The 23,922-nt window shown below is 35.6% G+C and overlaps 1 protein-coding gene and 1 long non-coding RNA gene across 5 annotated transcripts; one reads left to right on the top strand and one right to left on the bottom strand.

The window, feature by feature from the left end:
• Positions 1-4,877: 4,877 nt before the first annotated feature.
• On the bottom strand, positions 4,878-23,362 carry LOC117209947. Of its 4 annotated transcripts, XM_033452422.1 has the most exons (7): positions 15,755-15,896; positions 9,544-9,761; positions 8,474-9,128; positions 7,959-8,202; positions 5,968-6,042; positions 5,575-5,712; positions 5,069-5,319 (listed from the first exon to the last, which is right to left on the bottom strand). In XM_033452422.1, the coding sequence occupies exons 3-7, from the start codon at positions 8,504-8,506 to the stop codon at positions 5,069-5,071; spliced, it is 741 nt and encodes a 246-aa protein (XP_033308313.1). In that variant the 5' UTR covers positions 8,507-9,128; positions 9,544-9,761; positions 15,755-15,896. The 4 variants fall into 4 exon arrangements, with proteins under 4 accessions (XP_033308316.1, XP_033308313.1, XP_033308315.1 ...); XM_033452425.1 differs by lacking the exons at positions 9,544-9,761; positions 15,755-15,896 and adding an exon at positions 23,163-23,362 and having other exon boundaries at positions 4,878-5,319; XM_033452424.1 differs by lacking the exons at positions 9,544-9,761; positions 15,755-15,896 and adding an exon at positions 22,694-23,117.
• Positions 5,735-8,256, top strand: LOC117209948. The gene is made up of 2 exons (XR_004488014.1): positions 5,735-6,688; positions 6,792-8,256. It is a non-coding gene; the product is annotated as an uncharacterized LOC117209948 (long non-coding RNA).
• Positions 23,363-23,922: the final 560 nt, after the last annotated feature.

The raw sequence follows: 23,922 nt of genomic DNA, 5'->3' as shown, positions 1-23,922 counted from the left end.
TTAGTCGATCAAAACAGATAAGACAACAAATTTAATTAAAGGTTTGATGAAATGGTACACATAAATCTTAAACTGTATAACCTTTTTCTAATTTTGTATTTATCACGTTGAATATCATTGTAAAACATTGACAAATAACTTTTTTAGCAATAACCACCTTTCATAATTTATGAAAATTTTCCTGTTCCTAAATTTTTAAATAAGTTTTTATACATGTACAGCTTTCCAGTCGCATAAAAATACACATCTTATAGACTGCTCATATAAACATGAAACAAAACTTTTTTATATAACATACCCAACTTAAACATACAGGAGTAATTCATCAGCAAATTTAATTGGTGAGTAAGATTCAGTGAAAAAGATATTAACCTATAATTTTTTATAATACCAATAAAATAATATGTTCCTTTTATGTGACTGATACACACGCTAATACCGTTACTATATAAAGACTTCAATAGTTTTCTTTAATTCTACACAAACTAATTGTAAATAAGCCCAGATACTTGCAATGCAATATATGATATAAAATGCATTGCAAATGAGAATTCATTTTGTATTGTACATTTGTAATGCTCAGAATCAAATCATTATATATCAGTCTCTAAAGGACTTTTTGGTAGTCTTTAAGTAAAATAAACCAAAAGAAGGCAACTGTCATCTGATAAATTGAGAAAAGAAGCGATTGATCTTATTATATATGACATTTGCCCTGAAAAGAAAGAGAAGAAAACTGTTTCTTGAAACGTTGCCATTGTTTATAGAATAATCCATGTTCACTAGCATGTAATAGAAGTTTATTGTTTATGTGTTGGATTATGATAAGCTTGTCCAAACTTTACAATTTGTACAATAAAGTTTCTTCAAATTTAATATTCAAATATTCAACTAAATGCATACCCCATAACATACAAATCATTTAGGTTAATTAATAAGAATTCGATGTAATTTTCAAGTAAGCTTTGAAATATAACTTATTAAATTATAGCATATAAAAAGTATCATTCCATAAAGATTACAATTTGACTTAACAAAAAATAAATTTACATTAATTTCAAGAAAAGTACATCAGAATTCTTTCTATCAATGTACAAACCAATTAACCAATCAATCAGTAAGAAAGAAAATTTACATACACAATTCTTGTCTTGTAAACCCTAAATTGTCCAACGATATAAGGAAGCAACAAAATCACTCCGGTCAAATCGTATCTACATTCTGCACTTTAACTTCACTACTTAAACAAATTATATGTCGAAATTTCATTATAAAACCCTATTTTACCCTTGATAAAGTATAAATTGTACTTAAATATCCAATTGAAAGTAAGTACACATATAGACTGAACACCTTTTATTATAGGAACACATGGCGGGATCTCACACGCGCCATCTGTAAACAGAAGTAACTGTGGTGATAATCATGTGAAATATGATCTGTAATACCGACCATTCAGAGTTTTTATTACGCCCTCTACAATCTATAATATGGTGCCGAATGTAATTAATCTGTTTAAACGCGCTCCGTTCATTTAAACAAAACTTTAGTGAGTGTTAGTATTAGTGATTGAATTAATTTATCTGAACGTAAATCACCATTATATGAACGAGAAATCGTAAGTAGTAAGAAGAATCAGTATACTTCTACGTATATATGAACTCTAGTTATACGAACCTCTTATCCGGCAACGGTTTCAAATGAACGAAATTCTATCGTATATCTAATTTTAATACGAAAGTTGATAAACTTAGAAACAAAGGATATAAGGACAGAGTTAAATTAAAACATTTCAACCAATCAGTCTTAGCAGAATATCATATTGAATCCAGATCACTAGTATATGGATTTGACAAAACTACTGTTATTGCAAAAACATCTTCATATTTTCCTCGAGAACATCGCGAAGCAAATAGAAATTTAAAAATATCCGAACAATGTGATTCGACGCAACGAATACGACACCAACTGAAGTTGGCACTTTATCCTCCCTTTTCGATTTTTGTTTTTAATTCGATTGAAATTCGAATCAAATTAAAGAACAACTTCCGGTTTGAACATCCAGTTTGGACTTCCGGTTTGATAGACCAATCATGGACAATCAATTGCAAATTAACCATCATTATTATTTGATGTAGAATTATTAATTGCATCATGATATGTGGCCACAATTAGTAATTACGTAACAAATAATACGAGTCAATCATCTGTGAGAGCATTTCTCGTTCTATAACGATAATTATTGATATTTTACCGTACTTGTGAATACCCTTTATTTCGATCGTGGAAAAGAGCAATTACATTTATTTTCATGGTCTTGTACACGTGTATAAAGTAAATGTCTTTTATCAGAACGCGTGGGCAGCTGCTTATACTCAACAAGCAAAAGGCGAAGGAACTTTCAGTCAGACACTTTTGTGCAGTTCATTCTAAAATCAATGTTCGCTAATCTATATAGAGCAATCAATCTGTTCTTCAAATAGTACAAGAACTTTAAACGATAACGAGACTGCGCTAGTTTTGTAAATTAAAACAAATTGTAAAATCACGTACTCGTTATTTTACATTAATTTGCTATAATTCGTATTTCATTTCTCGAGTTATACTGGCACTATGTATGTGTATATATATGTATTTGTACGTTCTTTTTGAATTGTTACGATGAACAATTAGTATATTTGTTGTGAAATCAGAACCAGAATTTTAATTAGCGAACTTTGATTTACATAATCTTTTGTACGGAGGACAATAAAATTCTTAAAATTCAAACAACCACAAAGAGCGATACATCTTAGATAATAATATAAGTGATATCGATGGCGTAAATTCACCTTTTATGCAGACGTAAAAAGACTCGTTTAAGTAATACTTACTCGCGAGTTCTCAAATGTGCGTATGGATTTATGCCATGAATAAGATGACGAGGAATTATCGTCGTAAAAATCGCGATTCTCAGGATCCCAGAAAGTTGCTGAAACTTCCTGTAATCGAACGCTTGAAAATAAGAATAGTGCAAAAAGCAGATATCTCGTTTCGAAAAATTTATACTTGAAACACGAACACTTTGTACGAGTAAGTAAGTAGAGAAACAATTTACAGTTCGATAATATTTCACTTGCACCATTCTCAATTTATCGAGAGATAAAGATTGGGCGTGATATTATTTACATAGAATTAATCTTCTATAATCTTTTACATGAAGAATCATGTCTTTGAACTTTGATTAACGTGCCCTTAACGAGTGTTACGATAAATCTTAATGTAAAAGTTGTACGATTGAATATTAAATCTCTACCGACTAGCATCATGATACTTAATAAATAATCATTTGAAGTAGCGGAATATCTTGATATTAAGCATACTTTTGTGCAAATATTTCATTCGCTTAGTCATTGTACAATTGGTGTAGCATCTTTGATGACTAGAATCGTAAATTTACCTAATAACCATCGTAACTTTACTCAGGTCCTTAAGTCTTTTACGCATCTTAATTGCTTGCTTTCGATAAAAAATAATTTAATTATTATTCCTTAATTAAATAGCTAATGTTATGTAATAATAATTAAATAACTTAAGCGTAAGCTTTTTAAGTACATAAATTATTTTTTAGACACGTAATAAAATTATGGACCTTGGCAAAAATAAGCGACACTCTTCCTTCTGTTAAATATCAAGATTTTCAAAATTATACGTATATTACATACGAATATATCGCGCTTATTAGCAATTAGTCAATTGCTAATTAAACTTGTTTTAATTCGCGTAACTAACAATAATTCCATTCTATCCAAGAACTTGTAATATTCTCGTGTATCTCGAAATAATTCCATTTCTAACTCCCCCAAAATTGCTGGTTCGTGAAGTTTCATAATTGAACGTTGTTCTCTGAGTTTAATTAATACAATAGCTTTCACTTATGGTATAAGGTTATTCCAAAATAGTTTCTAGACTTGATAGATTGCACAGAGAATATGGGTAACTACTAATTGTTTCGGCATTCCTATTTCTAAATATCTATCTTCTTCTTTGGGTATAATTTCGACACCGAGTTTCACCTAGAACATCGAATATCTATTTATAGAGAAATATTGTCTTTTCAACATTGTTACATATACATATCGCAAATTACGTCGAGAAGATTCAAAATATTTTCTCGTTTACTATATCTCTAGTCTTTAAAGTTCACGAGTATATTGTTGAAGAAGGTAGAAAAATATACACTTTCGTGTAAAAAAATAAATAGTTTGGTGGTTATCTCAGAATCTGATTGTTGTATATAATATCTTATTTTCGTACTCAGTTACCATTTATTCAAATACGCATGTAATCGTTCATTGAAAGCTTTGCTTCGAGCCGAGTTTTAATATCAACGCCTTGCAAACAAGTTGCTTTTAAAATTTTTATTTACGTTAAATTTATTACGCTCGTTTTGGCAGATATTCGACGAGGGATATTTCAATTTCTGGTAAATGGTCCCAGTATTCTGAACTTCCATATTCCGATATGATAGAAAAATAGTATCTGTTGTCAATAAATTATTTCTATCCTGTTTACAAAATGTTCAATATATTTTTCTCTTAGAGTATCGATACAATAGCATCGATTAATCCAACCACCTGGGGGAGATGGAAAATTGAATATCGAAGTACATTTACGTTCTGTCTTTTAACAATAACGTTAACAGTGTTGCCGAACTGGATAGAGAAATGTATGCGAAAGTTAGTTATTTAACCATAAAGATAATCAGAATTAAAATTACCATACAAATGCACCGATATCCAATTTCTTCTTCTTTTCGTCACAAAATGCATTCAGCACTTTATCCATTTTCTTAAAACGTTTTCTTAAGACACTTACAGCTACAAGCTTGCTATCGTTCGCTTATTGTTTCAAGCAATCTTTGAACGATTGTCTCCACATGATTTAGTTACGCACGATATGTAGTACGTTCGCGTCTTTTACTTTCATCGAATTCACTCCATGAATCACAAATTTCCTCTCGCACAGGCGACAGTCTTCAACAACGTACGACGAATTTATCAATTATTAGGAAATAATCGAAGACGAATCAACGACCGATTATGGTCGGTTCGTCAGCCATCGCAATTTCTTCCGTCGGTGCCTTGTCCCTCTTTCGCTTCCTGGAGAACACTATAAAGGCACAACCCGCGAACAGGTTGCAGAGAAATACTATCCAGGCCAGAATCAGAGAAAAGCCGTACCCCCTGGTTGCATCCTTTGGAAATGTCGTGTGTACATGTTTGCTTTCGAACTCGTTCGAGGACAGAAGCACTTGTATCACCACCATGTTACAAGCGGCTGAAACGAAATAAAAACGATGATTGGATCGTTAAAACGTCGTAAGTTAAGGATAATAAAACACACAGCTTTGAGATCTATTATACGTAGAGCTACTAAAAATTAAACGCTAGATCGGAAATTTACGAGATCTTCGCGTTAATAGAACGAAACATAGAGCGAGAGATAGAACAAAAAATGCAGTGATTCAATAAACCAGTAATAAATCTGTATCCATGACAGTTACTAAATTAAACTAGTAATTGTGTTAATTACCACTAATGAAATGTATTCCACCAGCCAATCGTTTGAACATATATCGTGGATTACGAAACGTGTAGATCGAGAAAGAAAAGCCCATTATCATCACGAATAGGCTGATTATCGCGAACGATGCCTGTGTCCTCGAATAATCTGCAAGTGATAAATTGAGAGTAATTCAAGTGTGGCGATGCTTTCATAAATTTCTTTTATAATTAATAGTATCGTCTATCTTTCAATTACGTCAAGCACATGTAGGTTTCATTTTGTATAAGGTCCACAATGATAATGCATTTTTTAAACAAATGTCTCCGTGTATTTCGAGCAAGCGTATTTCAAGTGGATGATTCTTCGAAAAAGAATTTAAAAAAAGAGAGAACAGTACGCTGGTAATTTAGTTTCACTTACTGACTACAGTGTTTAATCCTGGGTTCAACTTGAGCTGCTTCTCGGTTGGGAACATGTCCTGATTCTTGCACTCCTCTGAAAGAAAAAAGATGAAAATGTTGGATATTAAATTAAAAGTTAAACTACCGCTTGATTAATGTAGACTTCGGCCCGTTGTTTGCAAGCGTGATGCACGAATCAGTTTGCGTTAAATCCCTGGTTTACAGTAATCACCCTATCCATCTTCATTTCTCTCCCAGCTTCCATTTACTATTTTCTCATCCTGGTTATCTTTCTTTGCCTGGAACGCCTCGTTCGTGTCTCGCGTCATGGTGAGTTATTTTTACGCGCAGCCTTTAAACGGAACTGGAGAGACAATGAGACCGTGATCAATATTTATACCACATGATATTTAATCCTTCGATTACGCGAGCTACGGTCGACGAAACGTGAATCCATCACACCTTAACGAATATAATTAGGAATTTCCGCGTAAAGATTTACGAATTACATAAACGATTTAACGATAAAAATTCAGTGAACACGTGTCGTCTAAAAATATGGGAAGTGTCGTTTCGTGTTAGTACAAGGATAAATTCTGAAAACAGGTTAGAGATGAAGATACGATGAGAGCAATGATCGACCCTTGGACAATTTATGATGATATTACGGTTATCTAACTCAGTTCTGGCATATGCATGATGAAGCACAGGTGTGGAACAGTAGACGTGACGTATGACAAGTCAGTGTACAGCTACAGATGCGGATTCTGACATAGCCATAATTAACTACAAGGAGTGAAATTAACTGCTTTGGTTAGAGAATTACTCCTCTTTCTTTTTCAGGTCTCTAATTGCTTCGAATCTGCGATATTGTAACGACAAATTCGAAGAGAGAAAAGCAAAAATTCTATCCACGATATTTGATTTAAATCGGCGTATTTTAAAAACATTACGATAATAAGAGGAGTTGCTGCAATTGTGAAAGAAAAGAGAAATCTGTACTCGTAGATTTTTATTTAAAGTTTATCAGGCTAGTGCATCAAAGTGTGAGCAAACGTATAAATTAAGTACCAAGAGAGGTTTATAATCGAGCTTGGTTTATTGAGGTATGGTAAATCTCCGGATGACATAGTGGATGAATATCCGCCTTCTTTAAGCAGAAGTGTGATAAATCAAAGTCTGTTGGGCAACGGTGCGTATTGGTTTAACGTGGTGTAAATGATGGAAACTGTAGGCGAAAGAGAGTAACTCTGATCGTTCAACGTTGAAAGAACGTATGTATGCGTATACTTTGTTGAAAATGAATTATCAATGTTGCAGAAGGTCGTTTGCCTAACATAGTGTTACAACTAATGCAATTTTATTCTACTGTTTCTATTTAAAGCACGGGAAACTAACGAGCGAGGTTTCAGAATGCATTTATTCTTTATGTATATCGATTATCGAACCCGCCTTTTTTGAAACGACGCCATCGTCATTCGGACAGCCAACATATCGTGGCACGTCTCTTATCCCTCGTTCCACAGGTGTGGAATTCTTTGCCATTAATTTGATGAAGATGTAAAATTTCTCAGTGTTCGTTTCTGTCACGAGCTCACCCGAATCTAAATTACGTATAGCTGGTTTAATTATTGGGAAGGCACGACGAAAGTTGTTTGAGCCAACTACAAAGAGAATAACTTGGCTGTATTGGGTTTACCTCTTTTTACCGTGACTTTGATCAAAGTTAAACTTCATAAACGTAAATCAGTTACAAGGCTCTGTTTCTCCAGTAAATTTCGAATCATTAAACTCACTTTAGGTGACCGATAAAATATGGCTATCCGATTGAACAGCAGTTTCGTTTTATTAAGTTTTCCACGTTTCACAGCAGACCGAACTTTCCAATATTACATGAAAATAATATAAAAATGAAATGGGTCGTCCTTTCAAATTTCAACGTTGTGTCGAGAAAATACGGGGCAGGAGGATAATATTCGATAACATTTTTCAAACATTCCATACACTTACTGTAGGGGATCATTTCGGTGGAGTTTTCTGACTGTGGCATGGTCCCTTCCACACAACCTCTCCAGAGACCCATATGCTTGTAGATTAATCGTCTACCTTTGCTTGGATCCCCAAGGGGTAAACCTCCTTCATCCGGTGCTTCGACTGTGAACCAGTGATCGGTTCCAATGGCAATCGACCATATGCACACTGACAGGCCAACGAGAACAGTACAACCAAGAAGAATTCGCCTCTCGAAGATTACCTGTACAACAAAACGCACACGAAATATCTAGAGATTTCATCTCGGTCCCGTTTCCTTAGTTTGTAAAAATAAACACTTATAAATATATACAAATATCTAATTATAATATTTTATTTTCATTCAAAATTTTGTTACGTTCGCACAGAGAATTTAGGGAACCGTTCTGTTAGAATCTTTTATCGCACATGCAGTGAACCGGAAGTTGAAATGAAACGGTTCATTATAAAATGAGACGAGACAGAAATAAAAGCAAAAACGTATGATATTGTACCTGATTGTATAACGCTTTCATTCGACTCGCCATTTTGTTCAATCCTTTGAATACCTGGAGTTCCTATTTGGCAGACGTAACGGTCTACTTCTCCTTTGTGATCCGACTTAATCACTTTGCTTAGTGCGCTACCATATTGCATTCATTATATATTCAGAGCTGACGTTTTCAGATGGCACAGAAAAGTTCTGATAAAACTAATATCTAATTATGTACTTGTCAGTTTTCCGAATATTCTTAATATTTACTGAATCTGTTTTCTTACAAAGAAATTGTCGATATTTCATTAGACGTGAAATTTACAGTGACATTTGTATTAAATCTTTAGAAATTCATTTACATAGTTGTTCTGATTGGTTCGAGATTTACTTTTACAGGAATCAATGAGAAGCTTCCTGAAAGGTTTCAACTTCTTTGCTTTCCTTCTCTTTAATTCTCGAACATCTTCGTTATTTCTTTCAGGCATTCATTTCGATTATTTGTGTCACTTTTCCCAGTAATATTCCACTCAGTAGCTTCCATTTCTTTTCTTCTGTTCTGTATTTCGACGATTATAATTTTAATTCTTTAGAACTCTTCGGAAAGAAAGTTTCTTCTTACGATCACTGTGAATTCACGTAGTTTCACAGTTTCGTGAAATGTTGTTTGACAAGACCTGCAAAAGTAGAGAAAAGAAAAATTCATGATAGAGAAGCTGCGTAGACAATCGATACGATAACAAAGAACATTCGAGTACTTTGACAGTCAATTCCAATCACGTATCCATCTTTTCACAAATCACTTACAATTATTTGGCACGAATTTGAAATTTCCACGGATACTTGACTCTCTTCGTCGCGATTAGTATACCGTTATTCTGTACACTAATATGGTTATTAACTTTGTAAACTGATCAAACATGCCTTAACATAATATGTACATTACACGTTTATCCAAACACGAAATGAACAAACACAGTGGAAATTAGAAGGACGAATTTTAGATTCATTAACTTGGTAACAAATTTGTATTGTACAACGTAGCTTGTATTCATCTTCTTTATCTGATGCTTTTAAGATTATTTAACTTACGTTGTATAGTAATATTTTAGTGTTGAGTTGAGCGAAGTTGAGTAGCTCGGACGCCAGTATAATTTTAAAATTCCTTGGCTTTAAGTGTCTTTAGGGTTTATGGCTGAGAGTTGGGCGTAGTCAGGAATAATTTGTGAGCTACTGTCATATCTTCCATCTTAATTATTTACCCGTTTTATTGCCGCAAACTTTGATATGTGAGCCATTCAGGGACCAGACTGCATAATAATTGAATGGAACTCCTTACAATTAAATTAATGATATCAACTTTGTAATATTCTGATATACAGTGAAATAAAACGCAGTAGCTCCTATGCAGACAAAGAAACTACGAGTTTGTGGTTTGAAAAACGACAATGCAAAAACACGAAGAAACATATATAAGTAAATTATACTACTACGTGCCTGAAATAATTTGGCAAGAGCTGGACTTTCTGCCGAAACGTATCAATTTCATTCTATTCGCCTTTACTACAAGGTTACAGCACGTCAACTCCTTGAAGCAGCCAAATTAAATAATGCACCATGCCAAGTGTAGAATTTTGTTGTCATGTTCTCAGAGAACACGGGATTAGGAAGAATAATCTCAATGGAAAAAACGTGAAATGTGAACAATCATCTTAGACAACGTGTATAGTCACGTGTGAATTTATTTGTTTTGTCAACGAAATCCACAATTTTGTATCGTGCCTGTTCCAACAAAGTAACTTCGTTAATCTAACCAATCATTTGTTAGCTCTCGCGCCGCTATTATGATTGAACGTAAAGTAACCGAGCAGTTATGAATGACTGTATTAATCATAATCCAAACATTTTTAATCATAATCTTTTCCCAATCGTAATCCGATGCGCCAGTCTAAATGTAAATAAACTAGAACAGGATTAATTGGACATGATGAATGTACGTAATTCCTCCATCTGTTCGGCTTATAATTTTTCAAAATTGTTGCGAAAAAGGAGACATCGATCCTCGAGTGCAATCATTTTGCCCTTTTATACTTCATCGACGCGGACAACGACGTTGACAATGCGAAAATTTTTTCTTGTATCGTTTTCACCGATATGAAATGGAAAATGTGAGAAGGCTATTACGAAAATAAATTTACAAACGCTTGCTTATAGATCTGAAAGGTCTAGAGCGAGATACTAGCTACTACGTCAGTGACTGGCGCAGATGCTAATGATTTTGTCACGATCATTGAACCATCTTCATCCAGGAATCTTAATTCAGAGAACACTGTCTAGAGAAAATCCTTCGAATTCGTCAGATGCGCGAGAGATGAAAGTTATCGACGTGATGTTTGAATAATTCGATATAGAACGAAAATAGAAAAGAGGCGGTCCTAACTAGAAATCGTGAATAGAATTTACAGATTATAAAGTAGACAATTTATGGATTTCTTTTTATATTTTTCTGGTTAATCGGCCTATATTCGTTGAGCGTGAATCGTACAAAGAGAAAATAGACACGACGAACGCAGGTATAATACAGGAGTTGAGAAACTAGGTATGAGTCGCATGAGTTGTTTACCAGAAACGGAACATTTTGGCAAGACAACATCGACTGGCAGGCATCGGTAAATCGAAAATTTACTCTATATCGTTTCGTACTCTTCGATGAAATCTACGCTTCAATGAGACTATTTACTAATTAAAGTTTCCCGAACAATTAATTCGTAGCACTTTTGGCATAGAGTACGCAGAGTAAACAATCCAGGATAGGAATATGTAAACACAAACAAAGTGCGTATTGCGTTACTGGCACGTGGTGACTGTTTTTCCTGCAGAGTGTTGGCCCGCATCGTACAAGAATAAGTAAATACTGGTAATATCCATTCTAGGAATCTTTGGCAATGAATGTTATTATTAAATATATAGAAATGTAAATATTGATTATACGAAGCAACATATTGTTAATAGTGATTGATATCTGTAGGAAAATTGGTTTACATCTGTTATCCGAACTTCTTCCAATTATTATACACGCGGTATAGAATCCTTTTGCTGTTAATTAAAATTTTAATTATGTTTGTTCCACAGTCTGACTCGTCCGATACAAAATACATCCATTTTGCTGAAATTGGTCGTATTTCAATAAAAGGCGGTTTAACCTTCTGCGCGCAAAGGGGCAAAAATTTAATCGATGTCAAGAATACGCGGGTAGGTTTCATATACCACATTAATGGTAAGGTAAAATGGAACAAAAATGTTTCTTTTTATAGAAATCGTAAATTAAATGTTACTCAACTACTAGGAAAATTCTACTTGTATGCCGAAAACAATATTTCAACAACAGTGTCTAGAAAACTGGGACTTTGTTGTAATTAATATTAAGATTAAATTCGTACGAGATCATAGAGAAAAAGGCTACTGAGAAATCCATTTAAAAAAAGATAATAAACGCGCAAACATATTTTAGTAATGAATTATTATTCTCGATGAATGCTACAACTGTCATATCGTGTTTCAGTTTTATATCAAGCGATCAAACGATCAGAATATCACGCGAAAGAAACTACCACTGGCAATCGAACGATCGCCAAAAGTATCTTAAAGCCTACGATTTGTCGATGGATGTGTTTATCATAGCACACATGCAGACACGAATTTATGAGACTCGCAAATCGTGAAAAACGATCTTCGTGATCTATCTGTAGACATAAATTATCATGTACAGTCACGTACTACAAAGTAATCATATCAATATACCAATATCCCCTGTTGTTTAAAAATGTTGTAGGAAGTTTTTCCTAAAACCTCTCTTACAAAATGAACCAAGCGAAGGAAAGAAAAAACAGGCTGTTTTGCTGATTTTGTATCGTATAGCGTGTTTAACTTGTGACATATGAAACTACAGAACCGCATATTTTTTTCTTTTTCATCTCTGATCAGAGAATAAACTTTGCAGAATTATTTCAGATCTTTTTAAAACCTAGAACACGTTCGTATCCTATGTTTCCCAGAAATTGAATTTTTTTTTTAAGAGAAGCTATTTGACGTAATTTTATTTCCCGGGCAAAGTATTTCAATAACATCAAAACATTCCTTTGTGCTTTCAGGGCGGGTGTTTCATAAAAATGATAAATAATTTTATTAATAATGGCATTGCGGCAAATCGTACAGGTATAATATAGCGAAGACAGGGTCATAGGAGGTTCCATCGAGCTGAGGAATTACCGGCATTTGGCCTAGTTTTTACGAAACACGTTCCCTTTTTCACTTTCATGGCGCATTAATGAACTTCGTTTTTTGCCTCCACGTGAAAAAAATTCCGTTACGCGAACGTTGCTAATAATTTGATTTTCCTGCACAATTTTAGAACGAATTAACCTTATTTCCATTGGGCAGCGTTGTTTTCACTCGTGAAACAAGAAGCTGTGTTTTCGGTACAAAATTAGAATCTCTGTTCCGTTCATTAATTTTGCAACGGAGGAAAAGATTGTAGCTTGACTGACATTCGCTAGGAGAAGCTACCAGGAAATTAAAGTTATAATTTTCACGATATTCCCAAAAAATTATATTTCGAAGCTGTTCATAAATTTATTCGAATATACGATGAACGTTAATTATAATGTTGGAAACGTGTAACGAAGTGTAAGCTAACAGGATTTCGAGCGAAGTTCTTTTTTAACTTCCGGATTCTATGGAACGCGCGGTGGTCTCAAACTTCTGGTCGGTAATTTATACAGTATTAACAAGAAATTAATTAGTGAAATAATTAGACTTGGCATTATTCGTCAAAATTTGTCGCCAACAATTTCTAACATGTATAAATAGCACGATTACATCATTTTCCTAATGCATATTTCAAGGCACCTAATGAAATATTACGAATATTTCTGGAAATGAAAAAATAAATACGCACGTAAAAGTATAATCATATTTACAAGTCCATTGGGTAACGACGAAGAAGATTGGCATTTAATTTTCATTCCAGATTCGAACTAAAGTAATAGTGATTTAAATTCTTGTTATTAGAGTTAAGAATAGGGTAATGGCATTATTTACTTATGGATCTTATAGACTTATATATTACATACGTGCTTAATTTTGTTATGCACTTTGTCCTAGTTTAGTGACGATATGCACTACTACTTAACTTTCAAGTTGATCGTATAATTTTTAGTTGTGAAATAAGTGGCAAGTGGCAAAACTTTAAACTGTTGGCGGTGTGCACTATTAAATCACACAAGTTAAGTAGGTTTCAGTGGCAATTTGTTCAAACAACTTCGTTGACTTATTTTGTAATATTACAATGATAAGAATTTTACTAACATCCTCGGTATGCCAGTTTCATCGTTTGGTCCTCTCACAACATCGCTGACACTTTTACATCACCAGAGAAAATGTATCACAGATTGAATTTTATCCTAACTCCTTGAATGAACGTTCAAAGTTTGGCATGAATTACGGTAAAATTCTATTTGCCCAAGTCCATTGAAATGATTCCCAATAGGAATTTATCGATCTCTACAGTATCTATATTTTTTGGTACAAATGATGGGAATCCGCACTCTTGATAATCGAATTCATTCAATCGAACGATAATGAAAATTTCGGTCAAGTAAATGAGATAACTCGTCCAAAGCATTCAGTGGGCTATGTTGGGAATCCGTCATACCAGATATAGAGACGACGCTGGAAAAAAGATCCCATTATAAACTACAAACTAAAGTTGGCATAAATTCATAATCGTCGTGAAATTTACGAACGATGTTGCTGTCCAAGTGAAAAAGTTCCTTGCGCAGAGGCAAACGGTACGAAATTAAAAAACGGTCGGTGCCGACAGAGTCCAACCTAAGATTACAGAGTGCACGTGGCTGAACCATTTCATCTCAAAGTGTTAACGATACATAAAAGTCAAGCGTTCGATGTTATCGATGTTCATCGTTTTTCATTGCGACGATGACGTCAATGCACTTGCTATTGTTTTATTCGTTTACAAGCGCAGAACCGCAGAGCACGACGCTGCACACCGGTTTATTTAACCGCAGCTGCAGCTGCGCATACTGCGCATGGAGTTATAAATGCTGACAAAGCGAACCGTGCAACGATCTGTCAGACTGTAGACACGACACCCACAGTGACTATTTTTGAATATCGCCGCCTTTTTTCCGCCCTACGCCGTTCTTTTCTAACATTTATCCGCCTTTTAATGGTCCGAAATGTATGGATCACCTGTTCATTCGCTGGAACGGACCAAATACTCTCCAAATCGATGTAGAACTTCTTAACACTACAATTACCAACCTCATTAAAATGACTAATTCGCAATCTTTCATAGATGTTTTGAAAATTTGAATGTTTCTTCTGTTTTTTATTAAGTGCACTGCCATAAATTTCTACAAGTTCAAAAAGAAATTCGATTGCTCCGAGTCTGTTATCTAATCTACTGCAAAGTACCTTAAAAGTGAGTGATAAAACTGTCACGAACAGTCTTTACAGCTGTCTGATTTTTTATCTCGACCTGTCGAGTTTCTCTCTTCAACTTTTTCTGCTTCAATAGTACATAAAACATAGATGTACGTAAACATATGTAAATCTGTTTCCCATCGGTACGTATTCGAGTTTCCGAGGAAATATTAGATAAATAAAAGGAGGTGGAGGAAATCTATTTCTTCAAGCCTGTACCTTGAACAACGAGAATAATAAAATTTGCACAACAATGACTATAAGAATCGACGTAAAAAATATTTGGCCCACATTCAGAGTCTATTGTTACAGTTGTGAAATCTTTCTCAAACGAGCTTCTTAATGTCGTGCTGTAAAGATGACTTTTACAATCACGTTGTTCGCCAAATTGTTAAAAACGAACAATTTTACGACTCCGTTATGTTGAAGAAAAGGGAATACTTTTCAATAAGTTATAGAAGGGAGAAATAAGGAAGTGAAACGGTCGATTATTCCGCCGTTTAAAAGCAGCAATTTCTTTTTCATCTTCGTTTCAAAAGCGGAAAACTAAAAAGATAAAAAGAAGCTACCGGACAGGACAGCTTTTGCTAAAGGAGCAAAATAAAAATGATGAAACGAATGCCATTGAGACAATGACGTCCCGAACGAAATGTTCGTCGATTTATCGTCATCGTAGCGTCCTCGTCTCCTTTTTTCCCTCTTTTCTTCCTTTCTCTCTCTCTCTCTCTCTCTCTCTCCGTCTCATCCACTAAGTCGATGATTGATCGTTGTGGATCGCAGAGGAGTTTATGGGACTTACCGTCGAATATAACGGCGAAACACGAAGTTACAGCGTTCCTAAATTTCCGTCGATGCTATTCTCGCCCTGAACCGTCGAAGACAAGCGGAAATACACGGACGTCTGCTTAGAATAGAATCAGAGCCAAAGATCTGAGGGGTTTGTTTGCTCATGAGCAAATTCAAATCAACGAACACGATGACTACCTGACAGGAACGTCATTGTTGCTCTCTAAATGCACCGTACTTATCGATCGATCTAAGCGTCCGCGTCAATTTATTATTGGCCTACATTCTCGATTCATTGTAATAGAAAACTCAACACCCGCCAGAGTAGTCAGCAATCATTCGTGCTTCAATGCGGTTTCAAGCGGATCAACCGATAGAAAAGCGACACAAGGATAACAGAAACGAAAGATACCGGGAGACTTATTCAGCTTTTAGAAAGTGCGAAGTCTTGTAAATAGGAAAATGTATAATTTCGGTATTAATAACAGCGATGGTTTAATATCAATAATAATACATTTGTCATTCTTTGGTACTCTTTTGGATCTTCCAATGTTGATAAATTAATCGAAGAATGCGCAAAAACTATGATATTTTATTCTCAAGAAATAAAGTAAATCAAAATGGTAAACATGTAAGGAAATTGCAAGGAGATTTTTCAGTAAAGTTGGTTTCGAAACTTCGACAAAAATATTGATACATGCATTTATATGCATATAAGCAACGGAATTTTTCTCCGAGTTCTAAGAATTTTTCAAAGTACATGAAATACAATTTCGTTCGGTATATCGGTTTATACAAGGTAGTTGATCTGACAGGAAAGTTGCTTTCCACGTTATGACATCATTTTAGTCAACTTCATACACTTCGAAGGAAAATAAATACGGGAATAACATACAAGCTAAGAAGCACGATTGTTGACAAGAAGTAAAATTAGCAAGAAGAATAATAATCTTACGCCGGAGGCGTCACGATGAACTTCAAAACTTTCTACGTTATAATTATAAATCGAAGTTTCGTAATTATCCTCATCGTGCTCGTTCAATATTTATTCCTTTTGGACATGTAGAGATTTTATCAGTAATTACGTTGATGTCTAATCGTTGGAAATTTCAGCGAATCAAGGATAATACTCAATTGCGTATTTACACATGTCAGCAAGCTGCCAACTCCCTTGGTGGAATCCCTCGCGGATCGCTAAATGCGATTAACACTAATTACTAACGCATCGCGTGCTGCGCGAGACACGGTGTTGGAAACACGTCGGAAATTACCAAATATATTGATTACAGTTTCCCGAAATCCTAAACATGTTAGGTAATTCTGATTAATTAACCGAAACCGACAGAAGCTTTCGATTAATTTCACAGATAAACACCGATACCGTCTAGGGTGTGAGATCTAAGAACTCCGACCGAGCGTTTGAAATAAAACTCCTGAAACGAATCGATCAATTTGCGCGTGACAGGTATCTCTCACATATCTGACAAATCGATCCACGTAACTCCCCGGTAAATTGAGAAGACAGGGTAACGTTAATAGGCGATTGACACCGAGTAGAACGTCGACACGTGTCAGTGCAGATCGCGTGCGTATACTCAGCCCAACCCGACGCGACGCGACGAACGAGCCTCGAACTCGGAACGATCGGCCAGCCAGTCTTCGCCAGAAATAGGTCCCTGGCAGTAGTTATATTTTTAAATAATTTCTCGACGACCTACGACAATTGCGTGGCACGCAGCACGTTTTTGTTGATTAAACTCGCGGCTCTTATCACTCGCGATCTTTCTTTAAGTAACACCGACGATAAAATAATTTTGTTATTATCCAGAATATATATACTATAGACTGGAAGTATTTTTGCCAACTTTTCATCCTTCTGTGGCTTCTTAATAACACGCTCGCGCTGCATAGCTTCGGAAAAATGGAAATTTTTATACGGCCAACCGGAATTAAACTGGACTGAAAAAGGAACGAAGTTACTTTTCACGACGGGCTTTTGTCGCTTTATTCTGTCTCGTTTCTATGAAATAACAACTTTTTTCGAATAATATATTTCTCAGCGATGGAATCCGATTGCTACGAAATAAATCCCACGCGTAGAATTTCAAAGCTTTTAAAATTTCCATACAGCTTTGAATCATTTGAAACACGGACGAAGTACAAACATACTCCGGTTGTCTAAAGTCTAAATGTTTCTCATTTCCACGCGCAAACTGTTGCAGTCGTATATTATCTATGAGAAAGAAAAACGGTCACATGTCGGTCGATAAATACGAACGGAAAGAATCCACAGTTCAAAGCTAATTCGCTTCTTCTATGTATCACGATAGTTCCAGCTTTCTCTGTTGCTATTTTTCGTTTCTTTCGTCGATTCGGTTCATTGTATCGAATTAATTTGTAATTCCAGTAACATTGACCAGACTCCTTACAATCTGTTCTCTCCTTTTGTTTTTCAAACTGCTGTGTTTTAAAGGCTGATGTATGCAGTCCGTCTGTTTTGGTTGGACGGTATAAATACAATGGTCAAAAGCTGGGGAGCTATCTTCGAGTAAACACAGACGTTTCCCGACTTCGCTGGTTGGCACGAGAATACGTGAGAAAATTCAGAGTAGCGGTGTCTTGAGATGACCGTAAGGATTTACAACGTGATTAGGGTAAGAAACGAGGATTTCCATCAAAGGAAAGACTGGATCCTTTTTATTCAAATGGCCATGTAACGAAGATAAGAGGAGTTTTCCCGGGATTAAGAGCACGCTCGGCAATTTTCTTAATTGCTGTTTGCTAACTATGCGGAACCACAATCGTGTCGAATAGAAAAATTGCCGGCGGTAATATATTTTATATGTTCCGCCTCTTGAGAAGAGATAGTATTGAAAATCGCCAACCGCGCTAATAAATGAACATATGAATAGGATAATGGGATGACAGAGGTAAAGCTAATAGAGAGAACGGTAATTCCGTTAACGCGAACGATATTATCAGGCAGGGATTAAACATGCAGAAGGATTGTTAACGGTGGTCTTAATACGCTCTTTTGCTACTTGGTCGTTTAGACCTCCTTCTGTCTCGCGCTTTAATGTGCTTATGTAACAGCTTCATAATATAGAACAGAAAAGAAGAAATGTTAGTCACGTAGTATTATGATTAGCTTGGGATATTTTTAAAAAATTTAGCAGACCAGTAGCACATGGAAGCGTGGTATTTTTCACGGATATGAAAATGATAGATAGGCATACTATCTTTGTCAAGCTTTGCTAACTGTGTTAAATAACTAATCCAAAATTTCTACACGGCGTTATACCGTAACATATCTTCCGATAAAATTAATAAATCAGTATAATTTGGCAAGTACATCAGAGATGCTAGCTGACAGTAGCGAAATATCGGTACAGAAAGAAACACGAGATAACTTCAGCGGGATTTGCAAACATCGTAAGACGTGTGCGTATTCATCCGATCTTTAAAAATGAAAACAGCTTGGAATTTTTACATCGCAGTTAATAATTCGAGAAACGATAACAAATTACATCATTATTGACCGAGAGCGGTTTCTTCGATTACGAAAACTTTTCACCGAAATATCAATATCAATTTCATCGAAATAAGATCATCCATCTTTACTTTCGAGGATATTGACAATGTCTCTCTGTGATTTATGATAACCATAAATAAATTACTAATAACGTGCGTAAAGTTCAAACGGGTAAAATACGTGAAAATTTTGGGCATGAACGGGCGTGTTCAAAGGAACATACCGTCTGCCAAAATTCGCTACGAACCGGTGACAAAAATATTCCTAAACAAATGATTCATAAAGATAATCACATTTATCATTTGATAACGTTTAGTAATGGTTCTGATCTAAAATCGGACTAGAGGCTCTGTTACCGAACCAAATAAAGCGTTACGCCTCGTCGCCGAATATTGCAAGCGCAGAAGAAATAATTGATGCTGTTGAAGCGCAGCCAATTTTCACAGGACTCTCTGTACACTCATATATTCGTTAACTTGACGATAACAAATACGATACACTCTCTTGGGTGAAATTGATAAACATATCCTCATTATCACTCATTATTAATTAAAACCGGAGAAAAATTTCAAAGCATTTTCCCAATTTCAACTGTGCTGAATCTTCCACTACTTTTGTTATAGATTCAAAATTTATATTATACCTATCGATAGTGATTTTTTTATTTTATTTATATTTCGCCACTTTTGTTAACCGCTTGTTCAAGAGATATTCGAAGTAACGTAACGAAAAAGTAAAACCTTTACGAATCCTTCGGATGGTGGATAAGCAACGAAGCTCACTTGTGCTTTCAACCGTGACACCTAAACTGCGAATATTTCCACATAGAACGTCTAGTAGCTGTAACTGATTTATCGCCAGTTTTCATCTTCGCGTGTGAACATAAACCGTCGAACAAAATACATTCGGTGACCCGTGACAAATCCTTGCTATAAGCAGTAAAAACCATCTTACTATCGTTGCCTGCAAAAGAATCTCGCGACAGACGTAAAGATTTGTATAGATTTGTAAAAGTTGTAAAGATTTTTATATGACACAGAGAAGAAATAAATCTTTGTGCTTCAGGGAATACGACAGAAAGTAAGGCGGGTAATAAAAACGTTAATGACGTTCTGTGTTGTAAAAGTAAAATGGGATTTTAGTAATGTAAAAAATAGTAGCCTGAATGTTGTTACTGTGGATGGCACTAACTGTAGGGCACAATTACTGTTTAAAACTGATTATAACTTCTGCCGTCTTCTTGAACTGTTTGAAGAACGGAGGACAAAGAGTAAAGAGAACACGCTTAATACTATACATATTTACGTATAATTACGATCGAAGCGATACAGTGAAAATAGTATAAATCGATAAAACGTAAAAGAAAAATAAGTAGAAAATGTGATGTATTCCACGTTTAAAAAGTTTTACGATCGTTTTGTAAAGAAATTTGATCTTTGATCTAGAAATGTAAATTATTTTAGGTTTCAATAATACACGTGCCCGGAAAAGAAATTAAATTGACACCTGACATATAAAATTACTGTTCCTCTAACACGTTATGATTTTAAACGTGGTAAAAGCTTCTGCTGTTGGCCGTGATCAAAGGAAAATCAAGAGAAATGCAATATCGAATAACGCAATCGCTTCATACTAATTGCCATTAGCCTACTGATTGGTAAACAAAGTTACGAGCAATTTCCACCTAGTATTAGGACGCGAGAATCAGCATTTCCTGCATTAATCCTCAAATCCTCGACGAGGATGCCGTTATAAAGATTTCGTTGCGCCAGAGCAGAAGTTAATTAGGGTGGCGTATAGAATGAAAAGTTCAAGGTGCATTACAAAGCCTGTTGTCAGGAAAGTCATCGACGTTAGTACTACGCGTTTCAATGGCACTTTATTTGTTCGAGAAATTCATACGAGTCCTGGCCGAGTGAATAAAAGCGTGTCAATACCGTTCCACTATGATTATTATCGATCTCAACCACTGTGAGAAGAATTTATGTGTTATACATATACCGTGATTATTATCGTATTACTTTTTAATGGATTCACCGCGAGAATAGAATCTATGTCTCGTATTTACAAAAGTGGAAAGAAGCGTGATATTCAACTACCATACAGTATCCCGATATACATCTGGATCTATTCATAAATTATACACATAGAAATAAATATGATCTTTCTTCTTTTTAAATTACAGCAAATCGTTCCATAGATTTTAAGTAAAGTAAATAATTTGTAAAATGCAAATAAAAACGAGATGCAGCGACTCTCCGAAGCCAAATCTCTAGTTTTGATTTCAACAGCTCGAGGGAAAAGTTCAGTGGTTCTATGTGTAGTTCAGTGTATGGATCGAAGTAGGGGTTCGCAAGATGCATAAAGGAAATTTAGCCAGAGGGTGGAAGCCGAGGGCAGTCGAATATCGAACCCACACTCCACAGCTACGTTAGGGTGAAAATTCCAAACTCAACCCGCAGTCAATTTGCAAGTTACGAAAGCTAGTCGTAACATGCGAAACTGCCGTTTATCACGTGATAAGAAGTAAAAAGTTTCGTGGAAAGATTTCCACGTACGAGCGTGATTATCGAAACTCAAACGATTGGAATATCGTTGTTTGCAATATCGAGAGAATAGTTTGAATTCTAAGTACATATAAACTTCTTTATGTATATCCAATGTTCCAATCGATGCTCCCTGGTCGTGAATTACTTAAAGCTGAACAATAACAACATAAACAGAAACAATGTATCCGCAAAATTTCGTCGAATTTTAAGAATTGCGGTGTGAAACCAAGTTGTAAATAGAACGAGAAGGCATCCACCTCGCAAAGATCGACGACGTTAACCCTCGCAAACAAAATATGTACTCTGGAATAATAAAATTCCCGCGTGACAAAAAGGTAACATTTTAAGTACTCGACGTTGACAGAGTAATTTTAGGAAGTACCAAAACACTTATTTCGTGACGGCCAACAAAATTTTAATGAAATTTCTGCAAAGCAGACTTCTATTTTTTCATTATGACAGTACCTTTGGACATAAAAAGCTTCTAGTCCAGAAGATACTATTGTATAAGACCTGCTGAGTTACTGTCGCTATAAAATTTTTCTTAAACTCAAACCTTCTTTCGTTACTTTAAATTAGTTTAAACATAGCATTATACAATTGAAAGAAAACAATATTCCATAATTCCTTCTACGTTTGATAACAAGCAAATAACAAAAGAAGACTGCGGTTGTTTATGCATTTCAGAGAAATTTAAACTGTATAAAAATATACAGAATATACATGATATAGAGAAGCGTATAAAATATTCAAAATAAAGTACTCGTTACAGCATTAGCATAATAATTATAAAATTATGAATATGCATAAACAACTACAATCCACGTATAAGGACATGTGAAAATGTTTTATAAAAACAATATATAATTACTACTATAAAAACAGTAACGTAGATGGTTTAAAATTGCATACTGCATGGTTTAAAACGGGATAAGTACTGTATACTGTAGCAGTGGTGCTGGTATTACGTTTCTGTTGAAATCGTGTTCCAACAAATCTCCTCTCCATGCACGTTTCCGATTAAACAAACCTCGTAACACAAACGATCGACACGTGAACCGACATGAAATTTCGCGGCAGCCACACGTTTAGCCACGGATCGGTGTCCGCGAGGTGGGCAACATCAAAAATAAAGTCAAATCGGCCGCGTCGTAGTTGTCGTGGCGTAAAAAGCGGAGATTACGAGACGCGGAGAACGAAAAAAATCAAGATTCATGCGGCATGGCGTAAGAGAAACAATAAGCGTGGAAGGAAAGCGTGGGTGACTGTTCAACGAGGCACCTCGTCGACACGTGTCCGTGTACCACGATTCGGACTTCCAGCTCTACTGCCGACTTTACCTCGATCTTTCTTGCGTCTGGCGATGTGTTTCGATGCCCGAGACGACGCAGAATTCCTTCTACTGGCAAGTTATCCGGTTTCGTCTCGTGGAACTCGAACGAGTTCGAAATAAACCGCGAGGGTAAACGTACCACCTACACACGTTGCCGGTTGGCCCGACACTGGTCGTACACCGACTACTTGCTGCGTGGCTTCGCAGCGGTGAGCGGAACTCCCAGTGGGGGTAGCGACAGGAAATGGAACGTGGGGAAACTGACGAACCAAGGGCTAGAAGGGAAAATATGCGACGGAGAGACTCTAGGAAAAGAGAGTGCCATATTCAACCCTCCGTTTGTATAGCGTTCACGGCCGACTGCATTTTCAGATGCATTTATTTGGTTTTCATGGAACTGCAGAATTTATCGTACGTCTAAAATTGCGACCCTTCTCTCACTCTCTCTCTCTCTCTCTCTCTCTCTCTCTCTCTCTCTCTCTCTCTCTCTCTCTTTCTCTCTGTCTGCTTCTCTTAAGTAGGTGCGTTTCCTTGAAAGATCAAAAAGTGCGAAAAACTCGTGCAAACGCTTCATCGTCAGGTTTATCGACGGCGAAATCATAATTGTTCTTTATTTCATATGAGAAAATGTGTTGCATAGGATATTGTTGGTTATTAATAGTATCTAAATGGTTATGGATATTGATTTTGAACGTTTACCTATTTTACACGTAGAGACGTGACTTTATTAGGTGAATATTTGTCGCGTTCGTTATAAGATATATTTT

Source organism: Bombus bifarius, unplaced genomic scaffold (assembly GCF_011952205.1).
Source record: "Bombus bifarius isolate JDL3187 unplaced genomic scaffold, Bbif_JDL3187 scf7180000008197, whole genome shotgun sequence".
NCBI classification, from domain to species: domain Eukaryota; kingdom Metazoa; phylum Arthropoda; class Insecta; order Hymenoptera; family Apidae; genus Bombus; species Bombus bifarius.
Note: the sequence above shows the minus strand (reverse complement) of the source record. Positions and strands in the feature narration are given on the sequence as shown.